General features: G+C 35.5%; 1 protein-coding gene across 1 annotated transcript in view; it reads right to left on the reverse strand.

The window, feature by feature from the left end:
* Positions 1-6418: 6418 nt before the first annotated feature.
* The window catches only part of RXFP1 (relaxin family peptide receptor 1), a 93198-nt gene continuing 86827 nt past the window's right edge, over positions 6419-12789 (reverse strand). The window contains exons 15-18 of the mRNA XM_028104361.2: positions 12299-12528; positions 9588-9998; positions 8644-8862; positions 6419-6753 (exon numbers count right to left, since the gene is read on the reverse strand). Coding sequence (XP_027960162.2) covers positions 6452-6753; positions 8644-8862; positions 9588-9998; positions 12299-12528 — 1162 coding nt within the window. The 3' untranslated portion in view covers positions 6419-6451. The remainder of the gene's footprint in view (positions 6754-8643; positions 8863-9587; positions 9999-12298; positions 12529-12789) is intronic.

Genomic DNA, 12789 nt, shown 5'->3' on the forward strand with positions numbered 1-12789 from the left:
TTTTTAAGAGTTGCTTTTTTAAAAAGCATTCCTTTTTATATTTCTTTTTGCTCTGCTTCATGGGAGGGGTTGGGAAGGCTTCAAAACATAAACATTTTCTTAAAGACTTAAATTTTTTTCTTAGTAGCTCATTACCAGCTCTATATGAACCTCAGAGGAAACCTTAGTATTTTGACTAATGTTATTAAAGCCTTAAGAGGCCAAAGTGAATATGATGAATTTTTTTTTTAAGATTTTATTTGTATATTTATTTGACAGAGCGAGAGAGAGCAAGAGCACAAGCAAGGGGAGCAGCAGAGGGAGAGGGAGAAACAGGCTCTCCGCTGAGCAGAGAGCCCAACAATGGGCTTGATCTCAGGACCCTGGGATCATGACCTGAGCTGAAGGCAGAAGCTTAACCAACTGAGCCACCCAGGTGCCCAATATGATGACATTTTTAATATTAAAAATAATGTTTAAAAACTTCTGAGTATGAAATATGTGTTAGGCACCATGCTAGGAGGTTTATAAGCATTATTTCATATTAGCTTTTTGAGGAAAGATATTATTCCTATCTACAGAAACAGAATAGGAAAAAGCCTGATATGAAATAATTTGCCTGTGGGTCCCTTACACCAAAATTAATATCCTTATCTATACCATACCTAGCTACCTAGCTCTTGGTTAGACCTATTAGTATTCAAGCTTACTTTGTGGACTCTCCCCAATCATGATGGTTTATTTTATGTGTCGACAGGGTCACAGGATAGCCAGATTTTTGGTCAAACATTATGGGTGTTCCTTTGAGGGTATTCTTGGATGAGATTAACATATTGGTAGGTTGAGTATAGCAGATCGCCCCTGGGAATGTGGGTGAGCTTCATTCAATCAGTTGAAGTCCTGAATAGAACAAAAGCCTGCTCCTCCCCTGAGTAATAGCATTCTACCTGATGGCCTTGGAAAAGTGGCTCAGCTTGCCTGATGACCTTTGAACTAGGACATTGGTTTTTCTTAGTTCTACAGTAGCTTCTGGCCTTTGGATTCGAACTGGGACATGAGTTCTACAGATTTTGGACTTGCCAGCCTTCATAATCATGTGGGACAATTTCTTATAAATCTCTTTATAAATATATAGATTCGGGGTGCCTGTGTGGCTCAGTCATTAAGCGTCTGCCTTCGGCTCAGGTCATGATCCCAGGGTCCTGGGATCGAGCCCCGCATTGGGCTCCCTGCTCCGCGGGAAGCCTGCTTCTCCCTCTCCCACTCCCCCTGCTTGTGCTCCCTCTCTCGCTGTGTCTCTCTCTGTCAAATAAATAAATAAAATCTTTTATATATATATATAATATAGATTCTGTTTCTCTGGAGAATTCTAACACACTATTTAAAAATGGAACTTACACGTTTGTCCAGTCATCCATCATAGAATACTTGTGCTAATAACTGTATTATATTCAATTTTCTTCCCTTAGATTAATTTGAGAGCTCTAAATACTTGAGCAAATTACAACTGGAGGTATAGAAACTTGTTAGAAGGTTATTGCAAATATAGTGATGAGACATGATGGTGGCCCAAACTAAGGTATTCGGAATTGGAATAAAGAGACGTAGATAGATTCAAGAGCTGTTTATTAGATAGAATAATTAGATAATAGAATAATTCGATAATAAATTAGATAGGTGAGTTTGATATGGTGGATAAAGGAGAAGGAAGAGCCAAAGGATGACTCAAAGATTTCTAGGTTGGGCTGTTGTTACCATTCACCAAGATAGGGTCTTGAAGAGACTCAGGTGTTGGGGTCAGAGTCCATAATAATGACATTAAAAAGCCAGTGAGATACCCAAGTGTTAATGTCTAGGGGTAGTTGTATGCATAAGTGACTAATTTAGGAAAGAGAATAAGCTAAAGACAAAAATGTGGGAATCATCAGTATATACATAGTAATTGAAACCATAGGTTTCAACAGTAGGTAAGACTGCTACTCCATAGATAAGAAAAAGATTTAAAACAGTATAGGAGGCTTCTAGTGAAAGATTTTCTCTTTAAAAGAGGAGTACATTAGTAAAAATTAAATACATTTTTGAAGTATCAATTCACTAATTACTTTATTAAGCAGTGAAATGCATGGACCTCACTATTCTGGCTGCATATATCCCTTTCCCATTTATTGTTTTCCTTCAACTTTATCAGTGTCTAAATTGCTAAAAGGCAGTAAATAAGTAATTGCTTTGTGAGAGATTATGTACTAGCCTGATGTATTAGGAGCCCTTAAACTAAAAATAGAAAGAAAAGAAAGAAAGAAGATGAAAGAAAAGAAAGGAAGGAAGGAAGGAAGAAAGAAAGAAGAAAGAAAGGAAAGAAAGAAGGAAAAGGAAAGAAAAAAGAAAGAAAGAAAGAAAAGAGGAAGGAAGAAAAGTTGAGGTCTTTCTGATTTATTTTTTAATTTTAAAACACTTTGGTTTAACTTAGAGGATCACTCTGACCTAGAGCATGGTCCATGAGTTTTGGACCACAGTTTTTTTTGTAAGAGAGAAAACTATGACTTGTATCTGTATTAATTTAGTGCTTCTATCACACCTTTCACTGCAGTTAGTAGGAACTAGTTATATAGTATGCTAGTAAATTACTTATCAAATTAAATTAAATGGAAGTTATTCTGTTTGGGGAGGTGGAAGGATGGAAGAAATGAGTAGACTGAATAGACAAACCAAATTGCTTCTAGAAAATTATTTGAAAATATTTTAATTGCTAAAAATAGTTTCAGATGTATATTTTGTAAATTCACTGCATTCTAAGACCCTTAAACATAGGTTACAATCATAATTTTTGTAGGATTACATATTATCTAGTCTTCATGATTATTGCTTTTTTCTTTTAAAATTTTTTTTTAGAGAGAGAGAGCACGTGGGGGTAGAGAGAGGGGAAGAGTGTGAGAGAGAATCTTAAGCTGATCCCATTCCCAGCAGGGAGCCCCATATGGGCTCCACCTGGGGCTGGATCTCAGGACCCTGAGATCATAACCCTGAGATCATGACCTGAGCTGAAATCAAGAGTCGGACACTTAACTGACTGAGCCACCCAGGTGTCCCTGCTTTTTTCTTTTTCAGAAATTCTTTACTAGAAAAATATATTTCGGGGTGCCTGGGTGGCTCAGTCGGTTGAGCATCTGACTCTTGGTTTCCGCTTAGGTCGCAGTCTCAGGGTTGAGCCCCAGGTAGGGCTTCACACTCAGCCTGGAGTCTTGTCCCTCTCTCTCCCTGCCATGCCATGCCCCTCACCCCCATTTGCTAGCAAGCGTTCATGCTCGCACTCTCTCTCCCTCAAATAAATGAAATCTTTAAAAAAATATTTTTCTATTCTATTACTTATTAGTAATAAGACTTCTTAAGAATAATAAGTAATCCTCAAATAATCTTATAAGAGAATTTAAATATGCTTTCATTTTTGTAGGCTTTAAAAAATTATGTAGTCTGAGTAGTTAGAGAATTTATATTTTTTTTAAAGATTTTATCCATTTATCAGAGAAAGAGAGACAGAGGCAGGCAGAGGGAGAAGCAGACTCCCCGCTCAGCAAGGAGCCCGATGCAGGACTTGATCCCAGGACCCCGGGATCACGACCTGAGCCGAAGGCAGACGCCCAACCGACTGAGCCACCCAGGCGTCCCTTGACTATATTTTTTTAAAGATTTATTTATTTATTTTAGAGAGCGTGAGATAGAAACCATGGGGGAGTGAGGAGGAGAGGGAGATAAAGTCCAAACAACTCCAAGCTGAGCGCAGAGCCTGAGGTGGGGCTCGATCTCATAACCCTGAGATCACAACCTGAGCTGAAACCAAGAGTCAGATGCCCAACTGACTGAACAACCCAGGTGCCTTGAGAATTGAATATTATAAGAAGAACTATAGCTTTCTATTCTGATTTTTTGATGAAAGCATAACCATATTCCTCAGGTAGAAAATTTACTGGTATTATTCCAAGTAAGAACGGAAAGGACTCAAAGCAATCCATATTTTTAATAGAATTAAATTGTAGGCAATTTACTTTCAAAAGAAATCTATACAATTATATATTCAATAAATATATTTTTGATTCCAGTATTTTCATGTTTCAAACATTTTTGGTGTATTTAAAAGTACCTGAAAACATTTTATTCCTATTTAAAGATTTCAAATTATGAAACCAAAAAATTCCAATAGCTCAGAGACCAGAAGAATAACTAGCCAAAAAGTTAATCTCTTATGAACTGGCTGGCCATGCAAAAGGCAGGTAAATCCATCTCTTGATGACAACTACTTCCTCTTTGAAGTAAAACATGTACATGCAGATCTTTCCTTCCTTAACTTCTTGAATCAGTTCATTCTAGCTCTTCTTTCTTTTCCCTCTTGCCTGCTTTATTGAGATCTAACTCAAATTCATCCACCTAACATGTACAATTCAATGGCTTTTAGCGTATTCACACAGTTGTTTATCCATCACCACAATCAATTTGAGAACCTTTTTTCTGCCCAAGAAAATACCCTGTACTTTTTAGGCAGCATCCTCCCAACCCAATCACCCTCAGTAATCTCTAATTTACTTTCTGTCTCTATGAATTTGCTTCTTCTAGATATTTCATGTAAGTGGAATCATACAGTATTTGTCCTTTTGTGTCTGGCTGATTTCATACTCATCATGTTGTAGATGATGTGTCAGAACTTCATTCTTTCTTATAAATGGTTGAATAATATTCCATTGTATGTATATACCACACTTTGTTTATCCGTTTATTAGTTGATGGGCACTTGTGTTGTTTCCAACTTTTGGTTACTGTAAATAACTAACACAATGAGCATTTGCATACAAGTACCTGTTTGAGTCCTGTTTTGTATTCTTTTGGGTTTATACCCAGGGGTGAAATTGCTGGATCACATGGTAATTCAATGATAAGCTTTTGAGGAACCACCAAACTGTTCTCTATTGCAGCTGCAACATTTACATTCCAACAAGCAATGCAGAAGGGTTTCAATCTCCACATCCTTGTCAATACTTTTCTTCTTTTTTCTTTTGTTGTTTTAATTACAGCCTTTCTAGTACGTGTGATCTATCTCATTGTGGTTTTAGTTTTCATTTTTCTAATGATTACTGATGTTGAGCAACTTTTCAAGTACTTATTGGCCATTTGTCTATCTTTTTCGTGGAAATGTCTTTTTATGTCCTTTGCCCACTTTTAAATCGGGTTGTTTATCTTGAGTTGTAGGAGTTCTTTATATATTGTGGGTATTAACTCCTTCTCAGATATAGGATTTGCAAATATTTCCTTCCATTCTGCAGATTGTCTTTTTACTTTTTTTTTTAAAGATTTTATTTTTAACTAATCTCTATACCCATTGTGGGGCTTGGACTTACAACCCCAAGATCAAGAGTCACACATTCCACCTACTGAGCCAGTCAGGCACCCTACCCTGTCTTTTTACTTTTTTGATAACATTCTCTGGTGCATAAACTTTAATTTAGGTCAAGTCCAATTTATCAGTTTTCCCCTTTTTTTTACTTAAGATTTTGTTGTCACATCTAAGGATCCATTGCTAAATCCAAGGTCTTGAAGATTTACCCAAATGTTTTCTTCTAAGAGTTTTATGTCTTATATTTAGGTTGTTTAATTTTGAGTTAATTTTTTGTATATGGTATAAGGTAGGGGTCCAACCTCAATCCTTTGCATGTGAATATCCAATTGGCCCAGCATCATTTATTGAAAAGACAGTTCTTTCTTCCTTTGATTGTCTTGGTATCTTTGTTGAAAATCAATTGACTGTAAATGTGAGGATGCATAGAGAAGTGCTATTTTGAGTTTATATCAGAACATCTTTTTTCAGAGTAATATTGTGTATTACCTCTCAAGCATACAGGGACTTCAAGAGAGGTAAGATGAATTCTTAAAACAAAATATCTATTTTGCCAACAATCAGACATTTTTTCATTCCTCATTTTTCATTATATTGAGTATTCCAAAACCTTAAACCTTTATTTACAAGTGTCCATGATTATTGTTTTGCTGATATGCATGACAGACAAAGCTCTACCTTAAACTAAGAACTGCAAATGGCCTTTGTATATTCTGTTGCAGCTACACATAATTTGACATTGCAAATTGAAAACGTTCTATGCTGTGCGCTTCCAGAAATTTACTGCAGTGCTACGTGCATAATGGGTACTCAATAAATGCGTGGTAAAAGAATGAATAAATCTTTCTGAAGTAGATTTCTCTTAATTTCTTATGCAAAATATGTACTAATATATACACATTATCGATATAATTTATTTCCCTTTGTACGGGCCCCCATCACTTTGATTTTTCAAAAATAACCTCATGTCCTTGTAATAGCTTTATCTTAGCCATTATAAATTATTAATTTTGTGGCATTCATTTTATACTAATAAATCCATCGTGAAGCATCCCACAATATTCTCTGCATAGCAATGGGTTTCAGAGTCAGTTATGAATAGGAATTGAGTCTAGTTGATTGAGAAATTAGTGACAATTCACAGGGGTCTGTGAAAAGAGCTGGCTTTATTAACTCAGATGGTATCTCTTGCAGTGGCCACATTTCTACCCAGATGAATGATGGAGCATATGTTTTCTGACTTCCTTTGCTGTCAATAGATCTTCTTTGTCTGTAGTTATACCAAAACTGATGGATCATTTCTTTGAATGGTCTTGTGGTCAGAGTATACAGAATTGGGTTCAAAGCACTGTTGATAGGCAGAATAAAGATCACTACCCAAGAGGTTATGGTACCTAGAAGAGAAAAATGCAGTAGCTTTAGTGTTCAGGGATGTTTACAAGGTACAGAAACCCCTTTCCCTTGTTTCTCCCCCAGCCCCCTTTTGAGTCTCAATTTTTTCCCTTTGATGTCACATAATTAAATACCAAGTCTAATGTGTTTCCAGGATGTCTTTCCAGGGTGCCAGTGTTTGAGGGGAGTGCTGGTGCTGCAAAAAAACGGGGTTCTTTGCTAAGTAGCTTTTCTTGAATACACCCATAAAAGTATTCCATTAGGTAGAAATATTTTCCACCAAGTGATTGCATATCATTGTGATATGATTCCATTTTAGGAAAAGCAGTATCATTTAGCATTCAAATCATACCTTTTCCAATATTTTAATTGCTGGATAGTACATATAGTGTTTCTCAAAATATATAGATAGAGTTCTGCTATTTCTTTGGTTTTAAAAATAGGTATGCATTTTTAGACTTTTGACTAGATATTTATTTCAGTAAAAACATTGCTGGCTAAACTTATCTTAAAAATCACTATAGTACATAGGTAACTACCAAAAACTCAGATTTGTTATTATAATTTAATTGATGCTATTTTCCCTCTTTGTTGTTTATAAAATGTAGGATACTATTACCACCAATCACAGGATAAAACAAAATTAAAATTGTATGTTTATAACTTTTAAAAATGTGAATATATACTGCACTATCCTTATAATTAACAGCATTTTGCACATTTTTTGTTGTGATAAAATATACATAACATAAAATTTACCATTTTAATCATTTTTAAGTGTGCCATTCAGTGGTAATAAGTACATTCACAGTGTTGTGCAACCATCACCACCATCCATCTCCAGAACTTTTTCATCTTCCCCAATGGAAACTACATATCTATTAAACAATAACTCTTCATTCCCTTCTCCTCCCAACCCCTGACAACACATTCACAAACTTTCTGTCTCTATGAATTTGACTACTCTAGTTACCTCATACAGTGGAATCATACAATATTTTCCCTTTGTGACTGGCTTATTTCACTTAGCATGATGTCTTTAAGGTCCATTCATGTCGTACCATGTTTCAGAATTTCCTCCCTTTATAAAGCTGAGTAATAAACCATTTTGTGTGTATAACACACTTCGTTTATCCATGCATCCACTGATGGACACTTGGGTTATTTCCAGCGTTTGGCTCTCGTGAATAATGCTGCTATGAACATGGGTGTACCAATGTCTGTGTGAGTTCTTGCTTTTGATTCCTTTAATTCCCAGAATTAGAATTGTTGGGTCATATAGTATTTCTAGGTTTAATTTTTTGAGGAACCACCACGCTGTCTTCTATAGCAGCTCCTTACCAGTGATGCATAAGAGCTACAATTTCTCCAAATCCTCACCAGTTTGTGTTATTTTCTGTGTTTTTGATAGTAGCTATCCTAATGAGTGTGATGTACATTATTTTTAAATACCAAGAATGCATTCTTCAATCATCTCTCACACTCTGGGGTAATGTTCTCTAAATTGCTATGTAACCTGGGAAGAAAAATGTCTTATGTTCCCAAAAACAATGAAGTAAAAAAAAGAAAAAAAATGAAGTAAATATTCGACAATCATTTTTACCTGTTTGGTCATCTTAAGCATGGCATTATCAGAATTACAGAACACAGAGTGTTATTTATTTGAGTCGTTACTTTGTTCCAATAATAATTGTGTTTTAGGCATTTACGGAAATAACTGAACAGTTTCCTCCCAGTAAACTTTTGATTGATGAACAGAGCCTGAAGTACATATAACTCTGACTTACAATTCTTAAAATGAGTTGGTGTTAAGGATCCTAATTTTCTTTCTTAGAGGAACACTGCAGAGACAGACTTATTAATTTTTTACAGAAAGAAAAAAAACGTTGTACCTGGTATTTCTACCTGAAGCAATGAAAGAAATTTCAGTACAAAAATGGGTATCCAGCATAATGCATCAGTAAATACAATAAAGAAAAACCGTTTGGCAAGGATCATCTCTTTTTTAACTTGATTCCGTATTTCAGTTGCTGTTATTGCACTTTGATGAACGCTGTAAAACATGCTTCCATAGGAAAAGACTATGATGATAAATGCCGCCAAGTTAACACCTGTTTAGAATGTAAAGATTATTATTGATGTGTATTAGCATCCTTTCAAAACAAACACACATACTCTTAGCTGTTTGAACATGAATATGTTTTTTTGTTCTTCATAAGAATTACTAAGGTACACAAAAATAATGAATTTTTTAAAAATTTGAAGTAATGTTGAACTAATGAGGAATAAAGGAATTTTAATTTAAAAATGGCATATTAAAATGAGATTATAGTGATTCAATGACTATCCTGGGTCTTTTAAATTAATCTTTATAATTTTTTTAAATCATTCAATTAGTTTAAGTTATACTTTGAGAATATATATATATTTTTTTTTCTTTACCCTCCCCCGGAGAATATTTTTTACAAGAGAAAAACACTTGTATGTCTATTTTCAAGGCAAAGACTTGTGTGGCTATTTTGAATTTTTTCGTATTATAAGTGCAAAGGGTTAAAATATGTTTTATTTAGTATTATTAGGGTGACTGCACAAGATACAAGTATTTACTGTTTTGTCTTTTATTAAGGAGCATGTTGGAATTTATATGATAAAGTGGTCATTCAGGGCAAAAAATCCCTTTAGGGATATTCTGACAGAATCCGTCCCAATGTCAGTGAGAAAAACTGGTTAGAAGATCTGAAATAAAAATTTATAAACATTAGAAGAAATAATGAGACTGACATTATGATTTATTCTAGTCATTAAATAAAAGGACTTATAATCCAGAGTTTCTCACCAAGAAAAATTGTCACTGAATAAATCTGGGCTCCAGTACTTCCGGTATCTTCTGAATGAAGAGGGAAACACACTCCATTGGTGCCATAGTAGTTTTTGAAAAATTCCTTATTGGTCAATGGAATGAGAGCCACTATAAACCCAGCAATCCAAATAAGAATCAGAACTGTAATTGTTCTGCATTTTCTAGGTCTTAAAAACCTAAAAGGATAGACAATGCAGATATATTTTTCCAGTGTCAGAAATGTTAGAAGTAACACTGATACTTCAGTGGACAGAATGGCCAAAGATCCCACAAGCTGACAGTGAATACTCTCCATCCACAGCTGCGCATGCTTGTTGTATTCTCCACGAAACTTTAGGTCAAAGGCTCCAATCAGAAACAGATATATTCCCATTAGGCAATCAGCACCTATAGGATCAGTAGATGTTGCAAATTTAGAGAAATAAATAGGTATAATGGAATTAACAATAAGCGGTATTATTTTTAGTATTAGCGAAAAATGCCTAATTTACTTCCATCTTGGGAGGAGGTACTTTTTATTCTAACAGTTCATTTATGGGTAAGGACCTCTTCAGCAACTCTCTTCAAAAACCACCCTTGGGTGCCTGGGTGGCTCAGTTGGTTAAGCGACTGCCTTCAGCTCAGGTCATGATCCTGGAGTCCCGGGATCGAGTCCCGCATCGGGCTCCCTGCTCGGCGGGGAGTCTGCTTCTCCCTCTGACCCTCCTCCCTCTCATGCTCTCTATCTCTCATTGTCTCTGTCTCAAATAAATGAATAAAATCTTAAAAAAAAAAAAAACCACTCTTATAGCACCCTCTATAGCTAATTGTGTAATCGTTTCCTCTGTTTTTTAAAATTTTCAAGTCTGTGTGAGCAGGGATTTTGTCTGTTTTGTTTTCCATTCTGGTCTCATCACCTAGAGGTGTTGTTGAGTAAATGGATAAAATGCAATTATGTTGAGGGGCGCCTGAGTAGCTCAGTCGGTTAGGTGTCTGCCTTTGGCTCAGGTCATGATCCCAAGGTCCTGGGATTGAGTCCAGAGTCAGGCTCCCTGCTCAGTGGGGAGTCTGCTTCTCCCTCTGCCTGCCACTCCTCCTGCTTGTGCTCACTCTCTCTCTAAAATAAATAAATAAAATCTTTAAAAAAATGCAATTATGTTGAGCATTCGATTAGGGACCAATATAAGGATGTTATTATTTGGATCACCTCTTCTGCTGAAATATGCCCCTAGCTTAACAAACTAAGGATATTATCCAAAATCCTAGAGGAAATAATTCAGAAGTTGTTGTGATAGACTAATGACTATGAATTTTGGGGTCTATACTTTAGAAGATATGAATAATTAAGAAGAGCTCTATAGGGGCACCTGGGTGGCTCAGTCAGTTAACATCTGCCTTCAGTTCAGGTCATGATCCCTGGGTCATGAGATAGAGCCCCACATGGGGCTCCCTGTTCACCGGGGAACCTGCTTCTCCCTCTCCTCTACCACTCCCCCTGCTTGTATTCTCTTGCTCTCTCTCTCATATAAATAAATAAATAAAATCTTAAAAAAAAAAAAGTGCTCTATAGTCAGTACAATTTTGAAGGGCTTGAGTTATTTACCCAGAGCTGGTCTAAGCAAACCTGTTCTCTCTGATTCTCTCTTCTCATTTTTACATCTTTCTCTGTCTCTTTTTAGGCTCCCCCATCCCCCAAATCAGTTAATGTGATGCACTATTTGGTGATTTTGCTTTTTAAGCAAACATTTCATATCAGAGAGTAGGTGAGATTTTTTGACTACACAGGCATTCTACACAAGGTTTCTGAAATCACTTCACTGTATAAATCATAAAGCTGTCCCTAATCCTTAAAACACTGAAGTTATATTCTAGCCTTCACCAGAGAAATTGAGCATACTCAAAATTTTGTAATTAACAATACAAAGTAGTAACCAATTTCTGACTTCTATTTCTTAGGTAGCTTGCAATGAATAAAACAAACATTAAACTTTGAATGAAGGGGGGGAAGAAATGGACAGCACACATAAAGCAAAACATCATGTAATTTGATACTCGCTGGAGAAAGTATGGATACATTGTAGGCCACTTGACCCACACTATGAACAGCCTGAGCGACCACTGGTTTCTTGCTTATTTTCCTTTGTAGTCCTCATTTAACACAGTACTCTGCAGTCACATTTCAAAAACTTTAAAAAATTTAATACTATGTAAAAACATTTTCTTATTCAAATATTTCAAATTATGAATGGAAGAGATTTTAGTAGCACAGAAACCAGAAAAACAGCTATCAGTTAAGTCAATATCTATAATCCATACATGCAAACAAAAAAGTAAATACAATTCTGAGTGTAAAAATGTGACCGTGAAAAGTTGCCATTTTATTCATAGTAGAAGAGTTTATATGCTTTAACAAAACATGCCCTCAGAGAAGAAAACTAACGAACGAGATATTCTTTATGAGACAAAACTAATAAACAAGAGCTTCATTAATCTGTGTAAGGTAATTGAATTTTCCTGTTTTAAATACTTAGTTTCCTTCTCACCAAAGTCATTTTATTTTCATTACAGTGAATGTGAAAACAACATATAAGCAAAAAGGAGAAAAATGTAAAATCTTGTAATTCTACCGCTCTGTTTACTTATTTTCTAATACCAGTGCTTTTATGTATTTCAAAACTATAATTCTTCTTCAATCAAGAAATACTCACAGCAGAGAGAAATGATTGACATGGCATGTAGCTTGTTCTCAGACCTGATATAAGGTCTCATACAAATGACAAAGATGTTTCCAAAGCATGTAACTGCAGATACAACCCAGACAAACACTCTCTGAATAATGTTTGCCAAGAGGTTTTCTAGAGATGAGATCCCATCAGTGTTTGGTTTACAGCTGCGAACATGGGGTGCATACCCACAGTACTGGAATTTCTTAAAATATCTGATGCACAAAGAGAAAGTTAAATAAGATTTTAAATTTAATTCAGTGCCACTATACATTCATATTTCTTTTCTACATTTTCTCAGTAGAAAGAAAATGTCTTAATATGAGCCTCACATCATGTAAAACATTAAGGATACTAAAGGTTTACATTTTAATTCTTGTGAACTTGATTTCACTGCAAAAGAATATGTGGGTCAGAGCAGCAAATAGGCATCATGAATATACAAGTGTGCGACATGCCTCAAAACATAAATAAAC

This window comes from Eumetopias jubatus, unplaced genomic scaffold, assembly GCF_037043125.1.
Source record: "Eumetopias jubatus isolate StellerSeaLion01/CBP00866 unplaced genomic scaffold, mEumJub1_p1.0 scaffold_2, whole genome shotgun sequence".
In the NCBI taxonomy this organism is placed as follows: Eukaryota; Metazoa; Chordata; class Mammalia; order Carnivora; family Otariidae; genus Eumetopias; species Eumetopias jubatus.